The 14,743-nt window shown below is 38.6% G+C and overlaps 1 protein-coding gene across 2 annotated transcripts in view; it reads left to right on the plus strand.

Annotated features, from left to right (window-relative positions):
* eys (eyes shut homolog) overlaps positions 1-14,743 on the plus strand; it is a 167,693-nt gene that overhangs the window by 19,928 nt on the left and 133,022 nt on the right. For both annotated transcript variants that reach the window (XM_005915494.3, XM_005915497.2), the window contains exons 8-12: positions 2,435-2,539; positions 7,246-7,385; positions 8,519-8,682; positions 8,838-9,091; positions 11,146-11,250. In XM_005915494.3, coding sequence (XP_005915556.1) covers positions 2,435-2,539; positions 7,246-7,385; positions 8,519-8,682; positions 8,838-9,091; positions 11,146-11,250 — 768 coding nt within the window. The remainder of the gene's footprint in view (positions 1-2,434; positions 2,540-7,245; positions 7,386-8,518; positions 8,683-8,837; positions 9,092-11,145; positions 11,251-14,743) is intronic.

A 14,743-nucleotide genomic window follows, 5' to 3' on the forward strand; every position in this document is an offset into this window, starting at 1 on the left:
AATCACAAGCCAAGCACAGATTTAAAGCAAAATCCAGTAATATTTGCGATATGACTTTTTTATTTGTTTTACCTTGAATCTTATTTATCAGCGGCCTCGCCTGCTCGACATTTCTACGGCCTGCTGCTGATTGTGTTTAATCCAAGTAATCTGGCAAACTGCTTCCTAATTAGCTGCCAGCTCGGAACATGGGCAAAACTTGTTAAGCTATCAGTGACAGTGGTTGAATAAACAATGCAGAGGCACGAAAAAACAAAAGGAGCAGTTGTAGAAAAGAAGATTAACCCTTTTTTATTTACCATGCTTAAAAAGGTTGAGCACATTCACAGAGACAGACACAATGTGATTAGAAGTTGTATTCTTTATCTCGGTCACAGCTGTCATTGTACTTCATAGCAGAAGATCATGTTTGAAGAATTGTTTATCTAAACAGTTCAATCTGCCGAAGAAAGAAAGACTCTTTTCATCTGCTTTTCTCGGTTCGCTGTATCATGCTTTTATATGATTAGCAAACCATCACAGTGATACAAAATATACACAGCTCTGTTTAGACCTAGTTACATTATTTAAGACGTTCATCGACACAAAAATGGAATGACACAGATTGTCATCGCTACCAGACATTGCACTTACTGTAAAGGTTGTAATGGTACAGCTCTGAATTGTTCCTCTGTTGTTTTACTACTTAAACAGCCAGCACATGTGATTTTTTTCCTATCTGGTGCACTCAGGTTTTGGCCTATAGCACATTTCACAATCTTGCCTTAAGTCCTGACACACTCAGCTGTCAGTCAGATAAGCCCTTACATAGCACTACATGAACACGTTTCGGCCCCCTCCCCGTTCAAAGCTGAAATCTGTTGCCACTTCAGTAATGGAAAATTGTCTCTTACACCATGGCACTTCTTAGTGACTGATAGAATTCATCATTTTCTGGCATCTCAGGACTTTTGCGGTGGAATTTCTACCCATGCAGGATAGGAAGGCCAATTTAATTTCAAGCTTTGCCCTGAAATCCCACTGTACTCATCATAGATTATAACCTAGGATACATTACTCAACCCCGGCACCCAGGTTTCCTTGTGGAAAGCTTTATTTTTCATATTTATGTGGACTCTTATGTATTTTTAATTAACTAATTAACTAATTAACTGTGCAATTAGAAAACAGTGAAATGTGCATATATATATATATATATATATATATATATAAATAAAAAAATGGGTTGTTTTTTTTTACTTTTTTTTTTTTTAACTTTTTGTTAAACAGTTGCTATATATTGGATAACACTATTTTTTGTCCTATAAATCTCAACAATCCACATCATTAAATATTCATTAAAAAGCTGTATAACTGATTTCACTTACAGCCAGACAGGATTTTAGCTGTTTTCCAGATTTTAGTAGGACAAATTTGTATAATTTGCTGTTCCACTGCATAGCATTTTTTTATATATAATGACCTGTACCATCAGCCGTGCAGATGTTATCAATCATAGTGTTTGTGCCGTAGCACGAGGTTGCTGCTGTCAAGGAGGGACTTTCACTACATGTCATTGCACCTCTGTTATTGATGACAGGACTTTTTAAATTAATAACCTGCACGGGAAAGCATCCACCCCCAATCACAGCAGTGGAACTAGCAGCTGCTGAGGCAGCTGAGCACCAAGCAAATCTCTTCTAAGGCAACCTCCGTCCCCCACATCATCTGCTTTCTTTTAGACAGAGCTTGTCATTAAATGTCCATTTTCTTAACAAGAAACTGAGCCCATGCTATCAAGGGCCTGTTTTCTCTTGTAACTTGTACTTGGCCTCAGCACTTGAATCCTAGAGCATCTTAATAGGTGAATGTTTGCAACCTAATTATTATTTCAGCAGAAATGTTTTAAAACAGTTTCAGGCAACTCTTTAAAAAAATTGGGGGGAAATTTGCTCATTCATTTTCTTGCCGAAGGTCTATAGAGAAGATTGATATTATTGTCATATCTGTACGCTAAGTCTGAAGGTAAAGCCTGCAGCCAATTAATCCAGCTTTAGCATAATAAACAAATAAACAAACAAACAAAAAAACACATCTGCCCACCAGCATCTGTCTGGCACTTTCACAGTGATAACAAGACTCCCGCTTGTCAATGCCCTGAGTTGAAAAAATAGAGCAGCACATAAGCCCCTAGTCGGGGTTTTTACTTTTTTTCCACAGAGCAAACACTGTAAATATGCATTAATTAGTGTGTTTTTAGACAGAAGCAGGTTAGCAGTATCCCCCTGCTTTCAGTCTTTATGCTAGGCTGAGTCATTCAGGAAAAGAGTGCTGCATTTTAACAATTCACACGAAAGATGAACTGCAATATGTTGGGGTGCAGAGGTCGGGACTGTGTGAAAATAGTGTGGCGATATATAATGCTGCTTATTACATCTAAAACCTCTTTCCCCAGGAACAAACTGTGAGACTGAGATCAATGAGTGTGACTCCAGACCTTGTCAGCACAATGGCAAGTGCTGTGACTTGCTAGGAGACTACAGTTGCCAATGTCCTACAGGTATGCGCTATGTCCAAAACTAGACCTTATTGTAGTAAAGATGTAGGTAATTTATGTTTACTGTATCCTTGGCTCGAGAAAGCACGCCATTTGGTGGCTGTGGTGGGATGAGCCAGAGACATTGATCATGTCGACACTCTGGATTGAGCCATAAATGAGGCCATAATGTTGTGTAACTTCCCAAATGATATGGTGTTACAAAGTATAACTTGCAGGTCCAAAAAAAGGAATTTAACATCACGTTTTGGGTGAAGTCACTTTAAAAATATGTATATATAGTTATGTATTTATTGTTACCTGTTTAAAATCAGATTTACTGGTGCCTCTGTACATACTTTTCATGTGTCTCCCTAATCATCAAGGTAGTCTGCATGATCACCATCAAAAACAACTCAAAATAGGATTTTTAACACTGATACTGATCTTTGGTGATTAAAAAAATCTGATATATTAGCCGATATATTTTCTGTATAACGTGAAAGATGAACAGACTTCACCTTTCAGAGTTTGTTATGTGTTGTGATTTTAGAAGTCCTGACTAAGATAGTATAACAGTACAGTTTAAACGTAATCTTGGTGTATTGTCATAAAAGATCGTAGATTAGTGATTTACGCTCAGGTTGCATCAGCTGGCTGTTGTGTTTGTGTACTTCCAAACCTGTGTTGCCAACATGGAAGTTGCCCTCTGCTGGACAAACTGTGCAAAATCAACAGTTATAGCATGGTTGAAGGGTGTTTCTCCTGTCTCTTTTTTGCTGATATATTGGTATTAGCATCTGGCTGTAATCATTAATAATAATAAAAAAAAAAACATGTTGAAAGTTAGTGGGGAAAAAAGATTATGATCAGCCATTAAAGTGGGTTTGTGTATTTTTAAAAGAAAAAAATTATACCCGCATGTGTTCCCTCAACCTTTTTCACACCTCTGTACCACCAATGTCACCCCTATGGGGGTTCTGTCCCCCACCAGGGCGCTTACCTGGGAACCAAAGGTGATTAACTTTTGCCAGCAGGGTCTCTGGGCTGTGACACATCATGACTTATTTTATCACATGAAAATATACATATGCATATATTTTTAGTTGTATCCTGCTTACTAAAATATTTATTTTTTTCCACGTGCTATGTTTTTATTTTATTGATCTCCTTGTTTATAGCAGTCACAGCATGCTACTGATCACAACATGCTCTGCTGAGCCAGATAGAGGAAACAAGCTGCAGCAAGCATCTTTGCCACCTTATTTGCAGGATCAGTTTACACTCTTGGCCTGTGATTGACAGCTGAGAAAAAATACCAAACTCATTGCCAGAGCTCATGAATGGAACTGCATTGCTCAAATATTATACTCTGAAATTCACATTAATATAATTTTTCTGTAATTGCTTATTGTGCCTCACCGGCTGAGTCTGAATTTACATTCACTGAATGGTAACTGATGGACGACTGACGGGAGCTTTCTGTTGTTGGCACAGCACAGTTTCTGTGTCTGGCAGTTGCTTTTGCCCACTTTACTGGAACATTTCACTGCATATAGAGACCCGAGACATGGTGGGCAGAGCATCTCTATGTCCAGGTGACGCTTCTCTCGCAAGAATTTGCTACTGTTATTTTTAGCTGTTGTAGACTCTTAGGGGAAATGTAACACTCATGGTAATGAAACTCTGTTTGTTCACTCTTGTTCAATTAAACATTAAAGCACAACACCAGTGTTAATGACACACAGGTCACAGAGTCTGTTCGCCTCATCAGTTGCTGAAGCAAGCCACATTAGAGTCACAATTTAAGGTGACATTCAGAGGTGGCATTGTATTTTTAGCAACTGATGAACTGCCAGTCCTTGAAGTATCAAAGGTATAACTTCCCATTGTCTAAGACTGTGAATGATACAGTAGCTTGGAGTATTATTCATTCATCTATTTCCTACACTGCTTATTCTTTTAGAGGTGTTGAGAAGCAGAACACCTTTTATTTACTTATTAAGGACCACACACAAACTGGTTGGAACTTGTAGAAGCACATGTATGTGATGAACATAACCACATACCCTAACCATAAAAAGCTTCATATATACACTGAATTAACTAAAGGTATTCAAATGCTTATTGACACAAATATCTAATTAGTCAATCAGCAGCTCGATGCATTTAGGCATGTAAATATGGTCAAGAAAGTCCAAACTGAGCAATGGAGAACAAAGGTAATTTCAGTGACTTTGAAGTTGGCATGGTTGTTAGTGCCAGACGAGCTGGTCTGATTACTTCAGAAACTGCTGATCTACTGAGATTTTCCCACATTACTCTCTCTAGGGTTTCGAGAGAATGGCCCCAAAACAGTGAAACTTTCCACTGAGCAGCAGTTCTCGAGTGAAAATACCTCGTTATTGTTAGATTAGAATGACCAGAATCCTTTGAGCTGATAGAAGGCCAGCAATAACTCAAGTAACCACTCATTACCACCAAGGTTGTACCAAGCCAAAACCACCAACCAACAAAAAAGAGCATCTCTGAACACAACATACCAAACTTAAACACAACAGCAGGAGACCACACTGGGTACCACTCTTCTAAGTACAGGAAACTGAGACTACAGATAGCATGGATGGACTGTCAGAAATGAACAGCAGAATATTTTTGATATATCTGATGTGTCTCAATTTCTGCTGCATCACTGAGTTAGTAGAATTTTTCCATAAACCACATGTTGTAATGGTTTTGGGCAAAATATTCTCATTAGACTTTTTCATCTTAATACCAATTGAGCTTTGTTTAAACACTATTGTTACTGGTCATGTCTATCCGTTTTTGACCACAGCATACCATCTACTGATGGCTGCTTCCTGCAGGAGTTCTCTATTCTCGCCTCCATTGGCATCACATCTTAATATCAGTATGGCTCAAATTATTGAGGAATGGTTTCCAGCGCCTTGTAAAACTATGCCACAAAGGATTAAGGCAGTTTTGAAGGCAAAAAAGAAGTCCAGCCCAGTACAGCAAGGTGTAACTAATGAGGTGGCCGGTGAGTGTACTGTAGTCATCAGATCGTTATTATTAGAATTTTGTCAATTAAATTATTGCTTCTACTGTTACTATAAAAGATACAATTACTGACCCTTGCATCAAACCTTTAAAGCATAATGAAACTATGTTAACAAATATGAATTTCTTAAATATGGGAGAATACAGCACAGTGAGGCTCATCCTAGTATCCACCATGCTGGTAGTCTTAATGAGAATCCTCAATTTCATTCTCTGACCAGCAATTTAAAAAAAAAAGCAGAAAACAATCCTATGAGCACTACTTTGAGTTGTATTTTTCTTTAGTTTTAGACATGACTGTCCTTTTGGGGGGATTAGTGTCTGAGCAGAGAGGGGAGGGCTGATGGTTATGTCATTGTTTGGACTGAGTGGGAACCTCCCATCACAGATGTCAAGTTGAACTGCACCCATGACACCTATAAGGCTCAACAGTTACCGTGTCCCACCCCCGTTACACCTGCTCTGTGGGCTGAGCAGGACTGTACCCCTCTACACCGGCCAGGCTGAATATTTAGGGACAAACATATTTAAAATATCTGCCTCTGATAGCCGTAATTCCCCTTTTACTGTTGATATCAACACTATGTCAATATTGCACAATGTAGGCCTAATCCAAAAAGCTCTTAAACATGTAAGATGATTACAGAGCCGCTATAGTGATGTTGGACAGCTTACGTAACACACATATTTTCCTCTATCTCCTATATTTAATATGAGATATCCATACTTTGCACACAAGCTGTTGTCTTTTCTTTTCCGCCGTTCCCATTAGTTGTTCTTTTCCGCAGCCTCTGAAACTGCCTCTGCAGCCTGCCATAATCCCTGATCATGAATCCCTAACTCCCTGAGTAAACTGGTACTAGATGTGGCCGCAGATCCATGGTAACAAAATTCCACAGGGCATACCCTGGCTTTCCAGCATTGCTGCTAAATCTCATCTGTTATCTCAGTAAACCTAAGCTTCTTCCGCTCATATGCCTCATCTGCTGCATCTTCTTATGGTGAAGGGAGTTCTGCCATGTGAAAAAATAGCCCACAGACTGCTGGACCAGAGTACTAAGAAAAATCTTGGTGCATGGCTGAAATTATAAACCTCTGTAACTGTGACCTTTTTTTAAAGCACATCCTGCTTTTGACTATATTATGTTGTTTAAACATAATAGAACAGCACATGTGTAGGGTCAAAGTAATGCAGTATTCACTCGCTTCAAATATACTTAAAGGGTATGCTAAGTGTACCCTCTTGCACAGCAAACATCAGATATTATTTCTTGTTTCTTGTAGGAAAAAGGTCTGCTCTGATACAGTAAACCTTTTTTATCAGCCACAAAGTACGGTATACAGATATATATTTTTTTCAACAGAGCAAGAAAGAGGAGGAAATGAAAGCGCATTACTAGGGTTTGCCTGTTCAGGTTTAAATTAAAAATTCAGAAGGCAGATAGGGGGGTGGAGGACACTGAGCATCATCGACTGAGCTTCAAAATGGGGCCAATCCTCCCGCTGACCCACAATTGGGTCAGTTTTGCCCTTGTTTCTTAAATATATAGAGGAGCAGCCTTAATTCCATGACTTATATTAGATACTAGTGGCACTGATTTCAGGACTTCTGTTTTTTGTGGTCCAGCATCGCTCGAGTCAGATTGCATGTATTACATCTTTTCTTGCAGGTTTTCAAGGAAAGAGTTGTGAAGTTGACATAGATGCTTGTGCCCTGTCCAACAACACATGCCCACCAAATACTGAGTGTTTGGATCTCCCTTATGGGCTTGAGTATACCTGCTGTGTACCCTGTCCTCAGCACCTTCAGGTGTGTAAAAAAAAATCTTGACGTGCTTTTTTTGTCCTCGTCTACTGTCTGCAAATATAAATAAGCTCACTTCTCAGTAATATCATTTTGTGGATTTGTTTTATTTTTTTATGCTAGACAAAGTTTTGGATATAACTGCGACATATCTCGACAAACTAAAACTTCAGAAGGTGTGGGTTTCAGAGAGTCAGTGTTTTTTCTGAAATGGTGAATATTCTTTCATAATGGTTTTCTTTTATGAATAGAAGATTGGCACCAAGTGAAAATCCCTAAACATAGCAATCATCGGATGTTGCGGCTGCGCAATATCAATCAGCTTTAACGGAAAGAAAGTTTTATTAAATTCTTAATCGAGAAATCAAATGAAATTTTTCGCTGTGCGAAAAATAAAAACAATAAAAAGCATAATGTTAACAGTTAGTTAACAGTGTAGTAAATCTTAGATTTTTTTTTTTAATGCAGTTTCCATATATAGTACATAAGAAATTATGTTGGAGGAAAGCAACGCTGGAATTGTCTTTGGCAGGATTTTTGGATTGTGTTTGGCATGAACAATGTTTGCACATTTACAGAACTGAAAAGGCCACCTGACTTGGATGTATATGTTCGTATGTGTATATTATGTATGCGTAAACAGAGAAAGTGCTTCAGATGACAGATGGAGATGATCGCTCACTGTGTAGCAATGCTTGTGTTGGCCCTTGTACAGAAGTGCCATGATGCCTGTATTATAGACCTTTCCACAAGCAAGCTTTTCCCCTGCCCCTTTGTTTTTCCCCGGTGGCATCCACATGCTGGCAGGTGTACTTTTTATTTCCTCTCGGGAGGTTTAGCCTTCAGTGACCATTGATCTTGTCTTGTATGACATGTAGCTGCTACATGGAATCCCGAGTGACCCCAGTATAAAGCATGAATCAGTATTCATGACTTTGTCGTGCGATTTTAATGAAGCTCATTTTCAGGGATCCAGGGGCAAGAAATGATTCGGAGAAAAAAAAGATGGTTATATTTTCTTTAATCTGAATAAGCTCAGCCCCATTTAAAATATCATACAAAATAAAAGAGTTGCACATGAAAGAGCATATCTTGTTTCATGATTTGTGTATCTAAAAACATCTATTTCCAATCAACAGCCTTGTGCCTTTGGAGGATGCTGTGTGTTAAATAACAGCAATGCTTATCGATGCATCTGTACCCCTGGATGGTCTGGGCAGGACTGCCGCGTAAATGTCAACGACTGTATTGAACATGGGTGTCAAAATGGAGGCACTTGTATGGATGAGATTGATGGTTACAGGTTAGTGTTCAAATCCTGATGGTCTTGGGGCTGTTCTGCCACCAGAATGTCAATGATTGTAAAAGCTGTTACATTTACTGCTCTTTTCCTTCAGGCTTGAAAGAATTCTTCTAACTCTATACAGTATTAAGAGATTCTCTTTGATCTGTTGCTAGCTGCCTTTGTCCTAGAGGATACACAGGCATCTACTGTGAAGAGGACATTGATTACTGTGTTGACCACCGCTGCTCTGAACATGGTTTTTGTCTGGACCAGCAGTATAACTTCACCTGCCGTTGCATGCTTGGATTCGAAGGACCGCTTTGCGAAGTGGAAATAAATGAGTGCCACAGCCTCCCTTGTTTAAATGGTGCCACCTGTGCGGACCTAATCAGTGATTATCGGTGCCACTGTCCCCCAGGATTTGAGGGTATGAGACCATCTGATGTGAATGCAGTGCTGTTTACAATCATTAATAGTACCAGTGACAGGAATATGAGGTTCTCGAGCAGTTTTTAGTGTGCTAATTATGGAACATATAATTAGCAAGTTTATCATAATTTTTAATGAGTAAAGCAATAAAATTTAAATTTTATAGGCAGTCATGTTAAAGAGAAATTTTTTACATGACTCTTTGCAGTCCTGTGAAAAACGTGCCCCCTTACTGCATCCATGTAATTTAAGATGGTAAGTAACAGCAAGTGGGGGATGAGGAAGTGTGTTTTACTGACTGATCATTAGTAATTGTGAACACCTCTATAATAATAGAAGGTCAAATGTGAGGCCATCTGTCCGAGACCCAAAGCTTGACAGAAATTGGCTCGACCCAAACAACAGGGCATTGATCCCAAGCACAGCAGCAAATCTGTGGCAGAAAGCAAAGAATCACTTAATCAAAGAATCAGCCATTCATGCAGCTTTGTGTTAACAAGACCAGCAAACAGCCAAAACTTCAGCTCTAATAAAGTGTCCTCAAATGATGTACTTACTTTTTCACAGGACTTCTTTGAGTTTTCTTAATCTTTTTCCCCCCACTTTATCTATATATGGTCTACATCTTGCTGCCTTCACCGAATTACTTTTTTCCCACGTGTATCCGGTTCCATTCCAACTTTTCATTATATCACTAAGCACTGCAGAGTGAAAATAACTGTTAGCTAAATAACAAAAATGAAAAAGATTCAGAGTGTGAGGAAAAATCCTAGAAACATTCCTACAGAGTGTCAAACACACGCCTGATCACCTACATCAGAATTCCCTACAAAGGAGAGATTTGCAGCTTCTCATTTCAAGTTGTTGAATTGCACTTGTGCACTGGGGCTGCTGTCTCATATACTGCTGTTAGAAACCCTTGCTGTTAAGGGGCCTCTGAAGAAATGCTACGTGCATGGCTTATTGGCTTTGCAAGTGATGGTGCAGCTGCTGTGGTAGGTCAATAGAGAGGAGCAGCTAAACTCCTGTGTGAAAACATCAACCTTAACTTGACCGTCGTTCACTGCATCATTTGCTAGTTTGACATTCGGTTGGATCACCTGTATCTAAAGAGCAATACAAGAGATTAAGAATATCGCATCAGTGGTTTTATAATCTGAACACTCTAACAGCTCTCAGAGTATACATCACTGTGGTCCCTGAATTATTTGCATAAAGAGATAAACAAACAAAAAAATCACCTGGTGGGTTTTTATATTTAAAATTTTAAAACTACTTCACCTATTACTTATTCAGTACCAACCTGATTTACAAGTGATGTGAATGTGTAAACAGCGGTGAATTAAAGTAAAATCAGTTAGCTAAGCTAATGGGGGTGGCTGATTTACTATTGAACTGGGTATACAATATCTAGTAGAGAATGTATGTGCAGGTACAGTCAGCAGATGCTTTAATTATCTGAGTACCTTACAGTACATGATTAAGGGAGTGCCTACCAGTGTATGGGGTCATGATGGTGAAAGTACAATTACCTTTGGTATAGACAGCCGTGCAGATAGACGAGCAGTGCCCGAGGATGTCTGGCTGTTAGTTCTCTGAGCTCTCTGGCTCACCGAGAACTAAGAGGGCTGAAATATTGCCAGAGGCCAGACCTGGCGCAGCTTTAAATTTGTCAGTAAAAATCTTTAATCAATTCCGTTCCTAACTCTTGCCCTGAGGATACTAAAACCAGGGCTACGGCATTTATGCATGCACGCAAGCAGCAACATGCTGAACACATAATCATTCAATCACATTTTGAGCCGCTAGAATCAGAAGTAATCAGCTGCCTCATGAAATAAAACCAGGTGCTGGTTTATTGATGTGATTCGAGGACAATAAGCAGAAATTTGTACTGCATATGTTCTGATTGTTGTTCTGGTTGCAAATATGAGTCACATGTTGGACTTCACTGGAATAATTGTTAAACTGGCAGGCTGACAGTCACATCTGTGGTAGAGACATATTTAAAGTGTTTTGTTTTGTCCTGTAATACTGTATAAACCCCTGCAGGAAGGATCTGCTCTGAAAATGTAAATGATTGCTGGCCACAGCCTTGTCTAAATGGAGGCTCATGTATGGATCTGATAAATGACTTCATTTGTCACTGTCCAACTGGTAAGTATCGTCTAATTGTGTATAACTAAGTATGTTTATAAAAATATCATGCTATTAATTTTCTCTATCGTTTACCATGGGAATAGCTGAAATTTCTTGCAGTTACATCCAACTTCTTTCTTTGCTTCTCACTTTTTTGTTTAAAATGCACAAAGTTACCAGAGATCTTTGTTCTTCAGAAAGTTTCAATGCAAGAAAAAGGTTCTACCTGAGGCAACTATAAATTGGTATTGCAGATTGGGGTTACAAAAAATAACTGTTAGCATTTTAAAATTTACTTTTTATAACCACGGTTGAAACTGATTGCCAGTAAACCCAGAAAAAAGATACGGCCTTTCCTGTTTTGTAAAACACTGATTTGTCCACATATACAGTAATTCAGCTTCTGCTTACTGTAGGTGTGAGCTTGTTCTTTAATCAGGTTTTCCACATTTAGCATATTTATAACAAGTGTTATAAGAAGGGTCCATAATCAGTCCATGAGAGAGGGAGGTGCTGTAGTCCTTCGAGAGCAGTGGTAATAAAATACTGATTCATTACTTGATTGCGCGACAGAATGCCACAGCCAGGCCGCTTGGCATAACACGTCCAATGTCACATTGAACTGCAAACAACCACAATCCACAAAACAGGATTTACAGATAAATATTTGAAAATAAATCCCACAAAACATAGGTGCTGACCGGACAAGAAAAAACACTTTGGTGTCGAGCAGTAGGTCATTTTGCCCATTTGTTTTCTTAATATATAAAATAGTAGAAAAGTTGTATACAATATGCAATTCAAGTCATTTTGGTACATTTTTTAAGCACCAAATCCCAACCACACTTGCCTCAAGGCGCTGAATAAACAAATAAATAAACACATGTAGTTGAATTAAAAGTAACTTGAAACAGCGCCTGTTATACGTGTATTTTATGGCCTTGCGGATATTAAAAAATGCATCACTGTAAATAATCTGATCTTATTATTTTCTGCCTTTTTCTCAAATTAGATTTTGTAAAAAACAGAACACCAGTGTGTGAGTAATGGTTCCATTACGGTTATAATTTCACTGACAGATTTACAGACAGGTGCTTTTGATCACTTTATCCCGTGAGAAATTTAATTAGATAATCTGTCAAACATACATGCTTCCTACTACAAAAAGCACACAAAAAGAATCAGACAAGATCTCCTGTTTGTGTTCAAGTCCATTCCTGCCACCTTGTCTTGTTTGGAGCTACAGTCCATCATATATGTGTTTTCCAGTTTAGCTTGAATTGGGTGACAGTATTTAATTTTTTTTCCAAATGTATATGAAACAGAATTAGATTAGAAGAGTTGTACAGATTATTCAATCAAGACTGGCCAGTCTTATAAATGTGTTTTGTTTTGTTTTTTAGAGACAGAAAAAAAAGTTTAAGCTGCATCTAGATGGGTAAACACACACACTGATTGGCAGTTGTGCTCATTTGTTGATCGCAGCTGTATTTCCTGGGGGATTCCCAAGTTCTGTGAAGATGGTACTTGTTTAACTCAGCAACTGCCCACATTCTGAAGATATAATATTTTAGTTAAGAAGAAATAGCAATGACGTCTCGCTGTTCCAATTAAAAAAAAAAAAAAAAAAACGTGCACCAAATTTTAAGGAATTGAGAATGTTGTAAAATAAACCAAGGTGTAAATGTGCAAGACCTAAACTGATTCATACAAATGCAGCTAGTTGGATTATTAACATTTAACATGAACTAAAGGCTAAATGGTGTTATGGCAGATTACCTGAATTGAATTGTGTATGAACTCAGTGACCACTTTGTTGGATGCACCTTGCTAGTACCTGACATTTAGGTACAACAATCTTATTCAAGAAAGCAGTTTGAGATGATTTGAGCTTTGTGACATGACGTGATATTCTGCTTCAAATAGCCATTGGAAGATGGAAACAATGTGACCATAAAGGGATGGGTGTGGTTTAAAAGATCATCAGTTGGTATTAAGGGGCTCAATCTGTGCCAAGAAAATATTCCACACACCACTGCCTACAAGCCAAAAATGGATCTATGCTTACACCCTACCATTTGGTTGTCTGAACAGAAACTGACACTTACCAGACACGGCAACCTTTTTTCTAATTTTCTGTTGTCCAGTTTTGGTAAGCCTGTATGAATTGTAGCCTCAGATTCCCATTATCAGCTCACAGGAGTGGCACCCAGTGGATTGTGTGCTCAGTGAGGATCTTCTGCATACCTTGGTTCTAATGCATGGTTCTTTGGGTGACTTTGCCTGTCCTAGCAGCCTGACCATTCACCTCTGTCCTCTGACATGAACAAGGCACTTTCACCAAGAGAACTGCCGCTCTTTTTTTGGACCATTCTCTGTAAACTTTAGACCTGGCTGTGTATAAAATCCCAGTAGATCAGCAGTTTCTGAACTGCTCTGCCCATCTGGCTCCAACAACCTTGCCATGTTCAAAGTCATTTAATACACCTTTATTCTCGATTCTGATGTTCGGTTTGACGTTCAGCAGATCTTCTTGACCATGTCTACGTTCCTAAATGCATTGAATTCTTACCTTGTAATTGATTGGCTAATTAGATAGCTCTGAACAGTTATACCTAACAATGTGGCCAGAGAGTATAGTTTGTACTGTACCATGTTACCTAACAAGCAGATCATTAATGAAAGCTAAACCCAAAACCTACTCAATGTAAATGCGTGTTTCATTAGAATATCTTGTGGGTATGAATTTTGAAACCAGAAGAAATTCATCTGAGGACTGAGCCACTAGTAGGTGTCAGATAGGATAGGGAGTACCACTTGGAGATGGTGACACTGTAAATGTGACATTCCTTCATGCAACATTAACCTCAGAGTGAACTGCATGCACAATTGGTTATTAAACACTTCTGAAACACTCTGTTGGAGGCAATAGCTGTCCATTAACTAGCCAAGGTAATACATAATTTAATGGGGAAAAAGGGTAGTTGGAAGGTCATCAGATGTGCTGGTGGAAAGTAAGCTGGTCTGGATTCAGGTTACAGTCTAAAGAAAGTGAAGTCCACTTCTAGTTAAATGCATTACACAATCCAAGAGAACTGACGGCAACTTCACACAGATATTTGCGATGGAAATATAACTAGACTAGCACTATCATATTTTTTCAGTATTACTCCATATTAGTTTTGCCCATATTAAAAGGTGATCTATTTTAAGACTCTTCCCATTCATATTTATCTATTTTTGGAAACGTTTAATGCATACCAGTCTCCAAATCTGTCTGTTCTTTATTTGCAGCAGTAGATATTGACAGAGGTATCTATCAGTGACATGCAGATGTGCGTGTGTAGGGGTAGATAATGTGATATAGATCAGTCCAGTGTGGTAGGTCCCTGTCAATGATTCACTCAATTAGCATACTGCATAGCAGGTAGATTGCAAGGAGAAAAATCAATACGTCCATTAATCTGCTGAATAAAAGCTGTCTTTATCTAATAAAACATGCAGCCATAAA

This window comes from Haplochromis burtoni, unplaced genomic scaffold (assembly GCF_018398535.1).
Source record: "Haplochromis burtoni strain Fernald_Lab_line unplaced genomic scaffold, NCSU_Asbu1 Contig_12, whole genome shotgun sequence".
Classification (NCBI taxonomy): Eukaryota; Metazoa; Chordata; class Actinopteri; order Cichliformes; family Cichlidae; genus Haplochromis; species Haplochromis burtoni.